General features: G+C 41.9%; 1 protein-coding gene across 4 annotated transcripts in view; it reads left to right on the top strand.

Annotated features, from left to right (window-relative positions):
• PRIM2 (DNA primase subunit 2) overlaps nt 1-14,828 on the top strand; it is a 278,681-nt gene that overhangs the window by 236,518 nt on the left and 27,335 nt on the right. For all 4 annotated transcript variants that reach the window (XM_054024333.1, XM_054024331.1, XM_054024330.1 and 1 more), the window contains 2 exons: nt 26-152; nt 1,840-1,922. In XM_054024333.1, the coding sequence (XP_053880308.1) occupies nt 26-152; nt 1,840-1,922 (210 nt within the window). The remainder of the gene's footprint in view (nt 1-25; nt 153-1,839; nt 1,923-14,828) is intronic.

Below are 14,828 nucleotides of genomic sequence, written 5' to 3'. Positions count from 1 at the left end.
GCTTTTAAATATTTTTATCATTCAGTTTGACAAAGGGTATGCCTACAGCATCCGCCATAACTATGGAAAAGAAGGCAAGAGGACTGATTATACACCATTCAGCTGCATGAAGATTATCCTGTCCAATCCACCAAGTCAAGGGGATTATCATGGTGAGTATTTGTAACTGACATGTTCACAGTGCATGGAACCCAGAAGCTCTGGAAGAGAACTGATCGGATGGTTGTATTACTGGCAGGAGTTAGTAGTTAGTAGCTTATGCCAATCATTGCTGACAAGCTAGTGCTCTTACTCTTCTGGTGATTTGACTTATTAGATCAGGCAAGAGAAATTCATTCAGCTGTACTTCAATATGCTCTCTACTAAGCTCTTCACTAATCTTTTTCCCACTTTCCAATTTGCTTTGTAAGTGTCTTAGAAGACAGGCACTGAAGTTTCTTACAGCTCTACTTTCAAGCTGGCTAACATACTCCAGTAATATTGCATCCATTTAGTTTTTAATAGGCTAATCCTTCAGCAATAGTGTTCATCTTTGAATCTCATGGTCAGTCTGGTTAATAAACTAAGATTAATTAAGAAATTTAACATCTCGACTTTACATATTTCTCTAAATCTGACCCAGTCCTGGGTATAGAATGATACATAAAACTCTCCTTTTCATTAAGTTTCATAAATGTTACACTTCTCCCTGCATGACATTTTCTGGAGGACCTTCTGTTCCTAGAGTAGACTTTTATCCACCCCTTGATCCTAACTTATTTTGAAAAGACTATGGCAGATAAGTGGTGTCTTGGACTATTCGTCCAGCTGAGCTGCTGTTTGACAGCTTCTGTGTGTGTGTGTGTGTGTGTGTGTGTGTGTGTGTGTGTGTGTGTGCAGTACATTGCATTATGGGAGATACTTTCAAAAGTTCCTAAGAAATTAAAGGCATTAATTCAAGGGGACTTGTGCTCTTCGGTCTCTTAGGATATGTCTACACTACAGATGGAAGTGAGCCTCTCAGCCTGGTTAGACAGATTGTGTTAGTGGGGCTCCTGCTAGCGTGCTAAAATAGCACTGTGAATATGTTGCTGCACTGGCAGAGCTTGGGCTAGCCACCCAAGCTCAAGCCTACCCTATCCCCTGGGTCTGAGTTTGAGTGGCTAGCCTGAGTCTCTCCCGGTGCTGCAATGTCCACACAACTATTTTTAGTGCACTAGCACAATCCCCACTAGCATAAGTCTGTCTAACGAGGCTGTGAAGCTTTTTCCCCACTGTAGTGTAGACACACCCTTAGATGCTTTACACACACAACCTGTATTTACTAGTAATAAGTCACTCATTTGATTTTGTGTGCAACAAGAATTGCTTTTGTTTGTTTTCAGCGATGGGATTCTTGAAGATATTTTCACTATGGAATAAATACTTTTGTCCCTTTTAAGGATCAAGTCCCCTTCTACGTTAGTTTTCCTATCTGTTGTGTGTGTTCATCACAGCCTAATGTTACTTTTTGTATTTGAGATTATTTTAAATGTAACAGTGTGATAGCTGTTTTGTGACTGTTTGTGTCCCTTAATAAGGAACCTAATTAAAACTGTTTTCCATTCAATGAATGTGAATCTTGGCCTGCTTATGTTGTAGTGCATTATGTAACTCTTGAGCCTGTAATGCCCTGATAACCATACAATGAAGTAATCTTGTAAAAAAAGAGTAAAACAATTGCACACATGGGCAATTAACTTCTTTATTAATAAGCTGTTAGACAATTAAGAACAGCTTAGTCAGTCTCTCGAGTGTATTATTGTGCTAACTCTTGGGTAAATAGCCTTGTTTGTGTGCTTGTTTCTTATTCCCCGTCAGGGTGCCCATTCCGCCACAGTGATCCTGAGCTACTGAAGCAGAAGCTGCAGTCATACAAGATTCCTACCACTGGGATAACTCAGGTAGGGTGTATTCTGTTTGGACTCCTCAGTAATGAGGAATCGGGCACTGCTTTTCAGTTTCATTTAATATCCATGTAGCAATGCTATGTACAACTTGTCAGAGTGTAGGTGAAATCTCTCTTCTTGTAAAAGAATTAAATCAGAGTTGTGGCTTTTCTGCATTATTACTTTTGCTGATAATGTTTTCACCCTGCAGCTAAATGGAGTCATACTTTTTTTTCAACTTATTGGCTCATAAATTTACAACATTAGTTATTTTTTATATTGCAGTGGGGACAATAAGGGATTTAGCACTATTCTCTTTTAAATGTATTTTACAGCAATTTATTATTAAAGATTCTTAATGAAGTTGGCAGTTAATGGCAGCATTATTCTTTTTTGGGAATTGTTTTTTAATCTTGTCTGAAAGTGTGAAAGTTACAGTGCTGTGTAGTCAATGGAAGTTGTGATATGCATTAGTCACTGTGCTATATAATATAAAATTCTAATAATCCATTAGTTCCACATATATTTGTTTTAATATTTGTCTCATTGTACTGAACTACCTTAATCAATAAAAGTACGTTATACTGTTTTGCAAAATCTTACAAAGATTTCAGTACCTTCTTAAAAGGGAGCATTAATAAAATGTTGCTGAAAACCTGATGTAACTAAGAGATGTTGAAAGAATAAGAATGTTTTGACATTGGGGTGGTAGTTTCTTGCACTGTTGGGCTGGCTGAGGAATTGGTTGTGTAAAAGGACAACCAAGTCCCTTGCTGTAGGAAGCCAAATGGATCACAGAGCTCAACTGAGAAAGTCCAGCAGAGAAGTTTAAAAAAAAATGTACTTGAGATGGCCAAAACCTATTTTAAGGCTATAATCAACAGAAAATATTTTTCCTGCCCTCGTAATGTGAAAGATAAGGAATCTGGCATACACAGATAGTTGAACTAGTGAGAGGAAAATTTGAAAGCCCCATTGAAATGTCTTTATTGGATGCCTGCTGCAGAAACAGTCAGTGTACAGATTAAATAGCAATAGTCTATAGTATTTATGTATAGGCTACATATCCTTAGCCAGTTCTGGAAGGCCCCAAACTGAGGGTCTCTCTCACAGGACTATATTTTGTTTTGTTTTTATTTTTATTAATCCAGATAAAAGTAATGTCCCCTAATGAAAGACCTCACTCTACAAGTTGCAAATCAATAGCCAATGTCTCTAATGATCAGTTGTGGGAAAAATCTCAACCGGCACCTCAGGCCAGTAAATAACACATTATTTATTTGTCTTAAGCAATGTCAGCTATCAGTGATACCTTCATTGAGTTTCTTCTCTTTTTATGTGCTTCAAACTTTGGTGCCGGTTGAGATTTTTCCCACATTTCCCACATTGATCATTAGAGACAGTGGTGGGAAACAGCCACTTAGTGGGCCTTTGGTATGTGTTGATATCATAGAATCATATAATATTAGGGTTGAAGAGACCTCAGGAGGTCATCTAGTCTAATCCCCTGATCAAAGCAGGACCAACACCAATTCATCTGGTTCATCTGAGATTATGATCCTATGTACTTGGATGAGGGAGTAGTTTCTTTATATTCATCATAGTTCCTTAGCTCAGGTAAGTTATATTTGTTTCCTAAAGTAGGAATTGGCTTCACTGAGGTAGCATCTCTGAAGCCATTATCACCAACTCCCTTGAAAGTACTATTTTCTTAATTATTAATAGTAATGTAATTTGCCTTTTTCCTCTGTAAATCTCAAAGTGCTTTCTGAGCAAAGGTAAGTATTCTTATTCCCATTTTATAATTAGGGAAACTGAGATTGAAGACAGGTGAAGTCACTTGCTCATATTCACATAACAGAATAGTGACAGACCCAAAAATAAAAATAAATTATCTTTAATCTATGTCCAGTGACTTATTCATTGAGTCATGCCACCTGCCTTATATTAAAAAAAAAAAATGTATCAGAAGGCTGGTTGCTCCCATTCTACAGGAGCAATTCTCACACAACAATAGTTATTAAAATAAATTTGAGCCTAAAATGCCCATGTTTTCTTATCACTGTAGTTCTTTACATTAATGCAATGTAGTTGTATTATTCTCAAAGTGAGTCTATACAGTTTTTGTACCACTTTAACTATATTTGTTTGAAACTGGTATATTTAAAGTGTTGCAAGCCCCTAGCGTGGATGCAGTTATACTGTTTTTATTATATTTTTATTATATTTGTAATCTTTTTATATTAAAAGTAAATTTCCAGGAATAGGCTATACTAGTATAAGACATATTTATACTGATATAACTGCATCCACACTAGGATTTAACTAATTACGTAAAAAAAAATCGCCACCCTTATTGAACTAGTTAAATTATTAAAAAAAAAAAAAGAAACCCTCTGTAAACCAGGTGGGTAGGCAGTTCCTACCCATTGCTGGAGTTTAGGGGTGGGAATGGAGGCTGCAGTCCAAAGAAACAATATTATTTACTAGTCGACGAAATTTCAGCTAGAAAAAAAATATTTTCGGTTGGGAAGAATAGCAATAGGACACACTGATATTTGACAAAAGCAGAGAAGGTAAAATGATTGATGTAAATGTAAAAATTAAATTAAAAACATTTGGGGTAAACTTTCAGAGTTGTGACCAGGGATTTAGCTGTCCAATTCACAAAACTTATCAAAGTTGTTCAAATAAGTCCCCCTCTACAGCTTTAAAAATATACCCATAAGGTACACTTTCCAAGCTGTGTGCAGAAATAGGCATATGCATGGGAGTATGTTTCCATAGGCTCAAACCTCAAATATGTAGGACAAAGATAAAAGGTCATGGAGCAATATGTGAATGTTTCAGTTCACTGGTATATACTGTTCTCTCTTCCCCAGTTAAAATCAGTTAATCATGTAGCGCAGAAGGCTGGATTCCAAATGTACTATGCTTTTACATATGGGCTCCTCAGATACACGTAAGGGAATTGCATCTACAGCTGTAGATCAGCTAATAATTCCTAGATTGTCCTTTATGCCACAGTTATTTGAACTAATGTAGATCTTTAAATGGACTTAAAGGCTGTTGTTTTTCCATATTGGATTTTGTCAGAAATTGCCAGAAAAGCATTTGTACAAGAAATCAAAAAAAATTAAATTCTTACACTAACAGTATGAACAGCCTACTGGCATCTTCTGCCATTTAAATAGCACAGTTGTCCTATGATGTACTTCCCAGGGTTTGATTAGAATGTAATCACACATAGCTCAGTTTGATAGATGACAAGCAATAATTGCTCTCCACAGGTAAGTACAAAAAAGCATAGTTATCCACTATAATAAATTCTGTAGAATTAAAATCTTTTAGTGTGATACATGCTTAATTTTTATTTTTGGTGATACGGTTTTGTGTACTAATTTAGTGACTTGCAAATTACTTTGGCTGTCAGTGAAGTTCTAAAAAGTTGTTTAACGTTCTATGCTGAGTCTATGTAATGCCCATCTTTAAAAAAGGGAAGAAGGAGAATCCGGGGAACTACAACCTCACCTCAGCCCCAGAAAAATCATGGCGCAGGTCCTCTAGGAATCCATTTTGAAGCACTTGGAGGAGAGGAAGGTGATCAGGAACAGTCAACATTGATTTACCAAGGGCAATTCATGCCTGACCATCCTGATTGCCTTCTATGATGAGATAACTGGCTCTATGGATATGGGGAAAGTGGTGGACGTGATATACCTTGACTTTAGGAAAGCTTTTGATACGGTCTTCCACAGTATTCTTGCCAGCAAGTTAAAGAAGTATGGATTGGATGAATGGACTATAATTAGATAGAAAGCTGGCTAGATCGTCGGGCTCAACGAGTAGTGATCAGCGGCTCAATGTCTAGTTGGCAGCCGGTATTAAGCGGAGTTCCCCAACAGTCGGTCCTGGGGCCGGTTTTGTTCAACATCTTCATTAATGATCTGAGTGATGGGATGGATTGCACCCTTAGCAAGTTCATGGATGACACTAAGCTGGGGGAGAAAGGTAGATATGCTGGTGGGTAGCGACATGATCCAGAGTGACCTAGACAAACTGGAGGATTGGGCCAAAAGGAATCTGAGGTTCAACAAGAACAAGTGCAGAGTCCTGCACTTAGGATGGCAGAATCCGATTCATTGCTACAGGCTGGGGACTGAATGGCTAAGTGGCAGTTCTGCAGAAAAGGACCTGGGGATTACAGTGGATGAGAAGCTGGATATGAGTCAGCAGAGTGCCCTTGTTGCCAAGAAGGCTAATGGCATATTGGGCTGCATTAGTAGGAGCATTGCCAGCAGATCGAGGGAAGTGATTATTCCCCTCTATTCGGCACTTGTGAGGACACATCTGGAGTATTGCATCCAGTTTCTGGCCCCCACTACAGAAAGGATGTGGGCAAATTGGAGAGAGTCCAGCAGAGGGCAATAAAAATGATTAGGGGGCTGGAGCACATGACTTATGAGGAGAGGCTGAGGGAACTGGGCTTATTTAGTCTGCAGAAAAGAAGAGTGAGGTGGGATTTGACAGAAGCTTTCAACTACCTGAAAGGGTTTCCAAAGATGATGGAGCTTGGCTGTTCTCAGTGGTGGCAGATGACAGAACAAGGAGCAATGGTCTCAAGTTGCAGTGGGGGAGGTCAAGGTTGGAGATTAGGAAAAACTATTTCACTAGGAGGGTGGTGAAGCACTGGAATGGGTTTCCTAGGGAGGTGATGGAATCTCCATTATTAGAGGTTTGAAGGCCCAGCTTGACAAAGCCCTGGCTGGGATGATTAATTGGTGTTGTTCCTGCTTTGAGGAGGGAGTTGGACTACATGACTTTGAGTCTCTTCCAATCCTAATCTTCTATGATTCTATGAAAATACCATTTGTTCCATTAAGGGTGGATCCTATGAAATTAGGATTTACAACAGAACGGCAAAAAAAAAAAAAGAAAATAAATGATGTTTCTGTTAAAAACAACACAGGTGGGAACCTGTACTATGCAAGCTATGCTCAGGAAACACATTTAAGACTTGCTTTAGTTTGGTTTCATAAAATATAGTCCAAATATATATGGATTTATTCTTCAACAGATATATCCATAAATATCTCTATAAATGGATGCCATAAATGGGTATAGATAAGATTTTTTTTTAAATTCGGGTGTATGCTGATTTTTGAGCTTATATTGTGTCTATGAGATGTAGCATTCTTCAAATAATTGCACATATGCATTCCACTCTTGGTTTGCACATGCCCATGGGGGCACTTGAGCACCCTCTGCTTCCATACTATACTGGCATCAAACCATGATAGTCTCTGGAACTGCTCTGCTTGCATTTGCAAGTTCTCTCAGTGTACTGTGTTCTCTTGTATTATAAATAGTGTTATTAAGGTTATTAGTATTTAGTTAGTTAGATTTTTTTTATTCATCTCAGGGTTTAGGTTGACTTCCAGTGCTCTGGGATGCCTCAGTAACTGGGCTTCAAGCCTTGCGTTTCCTGCAATAAGGCTATGCCCGTGATTGACCTGCACTCAAATTGCTTGAAGAGCCTTAGGGAAGCTCTTATTGTGGATTGTTGCCAAATTTGCAGGGACTTTAAGCCTGACATGAAAAAAGAGTAGGAGTTATATGGATAGACCACCTTCTCCTTCTCCCTCTGCTTCAATGCCTGCCCACCTTGACATTCAGGGGGTTCTAAGCAGGCATTTTAATGGGATTCTCAAGGATGATGTACCAATTCCCAGGATGCCAGACCCCATTTTTTCATTGTTCGCAAGCCACCTTTCCCATTTCTTCAGTGCTTGGTCCCATATCACCACATTGGATGTTGAGCAATGTAGAAGTGGGATGCACCCTCCAATTTATTTCTACTCCTCCTTCCCACCCTCCCTCTCCTTCAAGGAATCCTCTCATGAAGAACTTCTGGTCCAGGATGTTTAATTTCTCCTTCAGAGGTTCTGCAGAATTTAAGAGGGAAGGGTTTCTTTCCTAAGCCCAAAAGCCAAGGAAGGTCTCAGACCTGTTTTAGACCTGTGTCAGCTCAACAACTTTCTCAAAAAGATAAAGTTTCTCATGGTCACCGTGGCATCCATTATTCCCTCTCTGTATCCCAGAGACGGGTACGCTGCCCTCGATTTAAGAGCATTCTACTTTCATGTGTTGATATACCAAGGGCACAGAAAGTTCCTCAGATTGATAGTGAAACACTCGCATTGCTGGTTCGTGGTGTTTCCATTTGGCCTATCTGCAGTTCCTCGGGTGTTCACAAAATGTATGGCCACGGTAGCAATATTCCTCTGGAGATTAGGAGTGCATGTCTATCCTTTCCTGGATGACTGGCTAGTCAAAGCTCAAGTTATAGCTAATGTTCATCTTAGTCAGTTAATCTTAAGGATTTAAGTATCGGGGGTAGCCATGTTAGTCTGTATCCACAAAAACAATGAGGAGTCCGGTGGCACCTTAAAGGCTAACAGATTTATTTGGGCCTAAGCTTATGTGGGTAAAAAACCCACTCCATGCATCTGAAGAAGTTCAGAATATGGCCTTAGAAAGTCATGTGGCTAAATGGACACCTGGCATAGGGTTGTGTAGCATTAGACTTTATATTTGTAATACAGTAACTCCTCACTTAACGTTGTAGTTATGTTCCTGAAAAATGTGACTTTAAGCAAAACGATGTTAAGCAAATCCAATTTCCCCATAAGAATTAATGTAAGTGGGGGGGTGGGTAGATTCCAGGGAAATGTTTTTCACCAGACAAAAAACTCTCTCTCTCTATCTCTCTATCTATATATATACACACACACACACACACACACACACACACACACACACTATACGTTTTAAACAAACAATGTAATAGTGAAGCTTGGTTGAGGTGGTGAAGTTAGAGGGTGGAAGAGAGTGGGATATTTCCCAGGGAACACCTTGCTGCTAAATCAGTGGTTCTCAAACTTTTGTACTGGTGACCCCTTTCACATAGCAAGCCTCTGAGGGCGACCCCCCCCATATAAATTAAAAATACTTTTTTATATATTTAACACCATTATAAATTGCTGGAGACAAAGCAGGGTTTGGGGTGGAGGCTGACAGCTCGCGACCTCCCATGTAATAACCTCATGACCCCCTGAGGGGTTCCGACCCCCAGTTTGAGAACCCCTGTGCTAAATGATGAACTAGCACTTGGCTGAGCTCTCACGGGTTAATACATTGTTAATGTAGCCTCACATTCTACAAGGCAGCAGGAATGGAGGGGAGGGGAGATAGCATAGCAGACAGAGGCAGACATACACCTTGTGTGTGGGAGAGAGAGAGACATGCACACTGCCCCTTAAGTAAGCTGACCCACTCTTAAGTGTATTGTCTTTTTAAGTGGATCAGGAAGTTGAGAGAGCAGCTGCTGCCCCAGGCTCTCTCTGTCTCTCTCTGTCTGTGTCCCCACCCTGCTCTATATGGAGAAGAAGGGGTAAGCGGGGTGTAGGAGCAGGGGGGAGGGGGACATCCTGACATTAGCCCCCTCTCTCCCCCCACCCTGCACAGCAAGCAGGAGGCTCGGGGAGCAGCTCCAAGGCAGAGGGCAGGAGCAGCACATGGCAGTGGGGGGAGGGATAGCTTCAATTGTTAGCCTGCTGGCAGCCGCTGCACAGGGAACTTAGGAGGGTTGCTGGTCCACCCTGGTTCCAAGCCCCCACCAGCTAGCTGCAACAGGCAGCTCTTCCTGCAAGCAGTGGACAAAGCAGGCGGCTGCCAAACGATGTTAGAAGGGAGCATTGCACAACTTTAAACGAGCATGTTCCCTAATTGATCAGCAACATAACAACAAAACAACTTTAACTGGGGCGACTTTAAGTGAGGAGTTACTGTATATTAAAATAAATGTATTTCTGACTTCTTATAAAACAGTGGTCTCCAAACCATGGGGCGTGCTACCCTAGGGGTACATGGAGAACATTCAGGGGGCTCAGCAGGGCTCAGGCTAGCCCCTACAGGGGGGAGGGGAGGGAGTGCCACCTAGCTCCACTCTGCCGCCAGCTCTGCTCTGCCCCTCCCCACCCCACAGACCTGGCTCCAGGCCAGGACTCGGCTCCTGGCCCTGGCCCTGGCTCCAGCCCCGCCCGCAGCTGGGGCCCTGGCCTGGCCATAGCTCTGTGATGTAATTTCCCCTGCTCAATCTTCAGGCCTTTCCTAGCATATATTGTTTGCAATCACTATTAATATAACTAGCACCATGGTGGGTGAGGTAGAGTAGAGCAGCATTTAAAGTGAAGTTAGCTAAAATCATATTGGGTGTCGGCGCGGGGAATAGGGATGGACAACATGGAAGGGGAAAGAGATGACAAAGAAAAAGCGTTCTGAGAAAATATATGAAAACAATGTAGAACAAATCTAATCTATTTGAACAGCAGGAGGGATATACTAAGAAAATAAAAAGATTTTATAAAAAAAGCACATTTGGAAATATTTGTATCCAGTCTTTCTAAGTTTACAACATTTTAAGATAAAAATTTAGACCATTTAAATTCTTCTTTCTTATAAGATGCGACAGAGGGTCCTGTGGCACCTTTAAGACTAACAGAAGTATTAGGAGCATAAGCTTTCATGGGTAAGAACCTCACTTCTTCAGATGCAAGTCTTTAGATAGATTTCCATTCTATACGGCTAAATGCAGTACCTTGCATGGTGTCAAGTATCAGAAGGTTAGCCGTGTTAGTCTGAATCTGTAAAACGCAACAGAGGGTCCTGTGGCACCTTTAAGACTAACAGAAGTATTGGGAGCATAAGCTTTCCTGGGTAAGAACCTCACTTCTTCAGATGCAAGTCATCTGCTGAGAGCTTGCATCTGAAGAAGTGAGGTTCTTACCCAGGAAAGCTTATGCTCCCAATACTTCTGTTAGTCTTAAAGGTGGCACAGGACCCACGGTTGCTTTTTACAGATTCAGACTAACACGGCTACCCCTCTGATACTTTCTTATAAGATGTAATCTGTATTCTAAATTTACAAATATTGTATAACAAAGATAAAGTACTGCTGAGAGAGTCTGTTGATTTAGGAACCTGCCTGCTATAATAAAGTACCATAATACTGAAGGCAGGATTAAAATATAGGTTTTTGCCATTGGGACAGGAATGGGCCGTCTTTGATTTGGAAGTCTTGTTAACTGCCCAAGTGAGAATATTGTTTATTTTATTAGTTGTAATCCTAAAAGAGGAACAGAGAAGGGAGAGAAGCATGTATGGAAAAAGTATTGGAGATGAATGAACACTACAAAAGGAGAATTAAGGAAAAAGAGAATCAACAAATCACTTGAAATAAAACATATAAATAGAATATTCCACAATCTAATAATAAATTGATACATTTTGTACATTTAGACAATGTATAAAGTAAAACACTTCCAAACTAAAAATCATATTAGAATCATAGAATATCAGGGTTGGAAGGGACCTCAAGAGGTCATCTAGTCCAACCCCCTGCTCAAAGCAGGACCAATTCCCAACTAAATCATCCCAGCCAGGGCTTTGTCAAGCCGGGCCTTAAAAACCTCCAAGGAAGGAGACTCCACCACCTCCCTAAGTAACATTCCAGTGTTTCACCACCCTCCTAGTGAAATAGTTTTTCCTAATATCCAACCTGGACCTCCCCCACTGCAACTTGAGACCATTGCTCCTTGTTCTGTCATCTGCCACCACTGAGAACAGCCGAGCTCCATCCTCTTTGGAACCCCCCTTCAGGTAGTTGAAGGCTGCTATTAAATCCCCCCTCATTCTTCTCTTCTGGAGACTAAACAATCCCAGTTCCCTCAGCCTCTCCTCATAAGTCATGTGCTCCAGACCCCTAATCATTTTTGTTGCCCTCCGTTGGACTCTTTCCAATTTTTCCACATCCTTCTTGTAGTGTGGGGCCGAAAACTGGACACAGTACTCCAGATGAGGCCTCACCAATGTCGAATAAAGGGGAACGATCACATTCCTCGACCTGCTGGCAATGCCCCTACTTATATATTCATATTAAATTCAGAAGAAATTCCAAATGTTAAAAATAGCTAGGAAGATATATAGTACTTCCTTGTGCCTGTGATATTAATCTAGATTGTGCCTCAGAAATTTCCTTATATTCCCTCCCAAACTGTGGAAGGGAGGGAAACTCTGAAGAAATCTAAGAGTTTAGCCTTGGAGACTGAGGAATCTGACTACTGTCATTTAAATCTGAACAGCTGTCAACTCAGGAAGGGCCAGCGAATTAATAGAAAATGTATCTCCCAGAAATAGCTGAAAATAGAGTTTGCAAAACATATAATTTCAGATACTTCTAATTTACAAGTATAAAAACGTATTAAATTAAAAATAGTATGTTAAAAAACTGGAAGGTTGCAAAGTTAAGCACTCAGACACAGAAATGGCAGAGCTAAGTTTGCTCACACAGTAGACTTTCAGCAGTGGATTTCTGAAACTGAAAAAAAACACTAGCATATAAATTATTTTATTTGAAAGTTTAAAATTAGAAAACTTCTACCTTCATTTAACAATCTATCCAGGGGTTACTGCAACAAATATATTCACATATTGACACCTTCTTTTCATTCAGATGTGTACTTGCTCGTCAATTAGATATTTATTGTGTTCTTTACTAGCACTCTTAAAAATTGAGGTTTATGCCTCAGGGGCCTATAAAAGAAATGGGAAAAGTTAAGGGAGGGTTGTTTGTAGTGGAACCTCTGTGTAGATATTTTTGAAGAGACTCTGATGGAGCAGGTGCTTTGGGGGTTATTATTGCCCTTGTTTGTTGGCAGTGGATTTTAACCGTTCTGGTGATGGCAAGTTCTGAGGAAGCTATTGCATCACCACAATTAAAAAATAATATCACCTAAAATAGTACCAACATGAGGGATACTGAAAACCATGAGACCAAATATTGTTTCCTACAAGAAGCAATAATTGAGGAGTATTAATGGGGCATCAACTGTGGCAAAACTGAAAGAATGATTTCATAGACTACAGCTGAGCATTTTGAGGAAACGGTTTAAAGCAGATAGAGAAGTCAGTATAATGTTTATGTATATGTTCTATAGAAATGGAGCTGTCAGAAATTCATGCTGTTCACTGTAAAATACAAATTAAATATCAAACAGCAACAGAATGGCACATGCCCAATATCAGTAAGTAACCAAAGGTCACAATAAAGTCCTAACAGAGCAGCCTGAGTTATGCTGAGGTGTTTAGAAACTGACCTGAAACTGAAAAAAACAATAATGTGTTCAAGTATGTTCCAGAAGCTGCACCTCAATCAGGGATTGTGCTGGAATGTCTCCTTGCCTCTGCAAGCCTACTCCTCACAACTGTGCCTAGTTGTGAATTTTTTGTATATAGTTGTTATAAAATTGTTAGTTTTATAGTTCCCTTAGTGTAGATTTAGAGTAGTTTGTTAGTCCCGAATGGGACTTAGCCTAGGGAGAGGGCATGCCCTGTCCCCGAGCTTCAGACCTTGTGACTGTTGCAAGAAACCCATGCCAGTCAGTGATCACCATATAAGCTGTTTGAAACCCATGTTAGCAACAAGTGTTGTATTTACAAGTTTCAGACTGCGGACCAAAAAGGAATGGGGCATTCGTCTCCGAGCACTCCTTATGGAAACAGCCTTTACTCCAGCCTCAGCGCCGCCTGAATCGGACTCTGTTCCTAGCACTGTGCTCTCGGTGCAGAGCGTGCTGCCAGCACCGACTGCAGACCGACACCAATCCACATCCCCAGTACCGGCTAAAAAGCAAAAAATAAAGACTGGGAAGGGCTGTTCTCCTACATCTTGTAAAGGGAAGGAGAGGACTGGAGGAGAGCAAAGACTCGCGAGGGGCAGTTTTTCCCCTCCGGTCGGAGGTCAGGTCCCAACTCCCGCTGAGCGGTCAAGCCTGCTCCAAGAGCTTCCCGCCACCCTGGGGACTGGCAGACGCACTCGGCTCCATAGCGGTGCCATCCATGCCGGAGGCCTGTGCCACCCACCCCAGGTACAGATGTGCCTCATTTGAGGGGTAAACCTGCCTTGGGACCCTTCCAATGGTTCCCATCAGTGCATCACCGCTCCTTGCCACAGGGGATGTCTTGTCAGCACTCGCCTGAACCGCAGCAGTGTTTCTTGGGCTTGAGGCAATGATCGCCAGTGGGCTGGCACAGAACCCCAGAGACATAGCACCAGTTAGTCTCCAGAGTTCCTGTGCCAAGAGCGCCTGAGCCGCTCTCCCAGTACATAGCAGCTCTCCAGAAGGTCAAGAGGCTGGTCCCCTGAGCCCCATCGCCAGACTGCCAGTACGGGTCACTGTGAGCGTGTTGACAATCTGTGACATGCTAGTCTACTTGCTCATGTTCCCACGCGATGGAACAGCACAGCCCAGGCATCAATCGCCAGGGTACCATTGCTCATCTGCCGAACACTGCCACCGGTCCCTGGAATCGTGACACTGACAGCCACCGCCCTCCTACAGATTCTCAGCATAGGTTCAGGGCTAGAGCCAATGGGATCAGGGTAGACAGGTGGCCTTGGCACCGTCCTGGTCCCCCGGACATAGAATCATCCCCCTCCTCGGGCTCCGACAGCGAGAAAGAGATGCTGCCCGCAAGATAGGGCCACCCATCAGGGGCATTGGTGTTCCCCACTGGGCCACCAGTAGCTTTCCCCCTGGCAACTCTGGAACCGTTGGGGATTTCCCTAACTATCACAGGAGTACAAGCTGGCCTCGGGCGCATCCAACAAATGGTCGGCAGCAGTCTCCTGCCCACTCCTGGACTTGGATGTGGAGTCAGAGCAGGCTTCCCAGGTTCAGGCAGCCTTGACTGAGGCTCCCATGGCAGAAGCGGCGGAGCTGACAGACCCACCCATTCCTGCCTCCTTGTCGTCTTCACCTGACGAGATGATAGCGGGGTCCTCTCACCCGGTTCCCCAGG

Source organism: Malaclemys terrapin, chromosome 3, assembly GCF_027887155.1.
Source record: "Malaclemys terrapin pileata isolate rMalTer1 chromosome 3, rMalTer1.hap1, whole genome shotgun sequence".
NCBI lineage: Eukaryota > Metazoa > Chordata > Testudines > Emydidae > Malaclemys > Malaclemys terrapin.
Note: the sequence above shows the minus strand (reverse complement) of the source record. Positions and strands in the feature narration are given on the sequence as shown.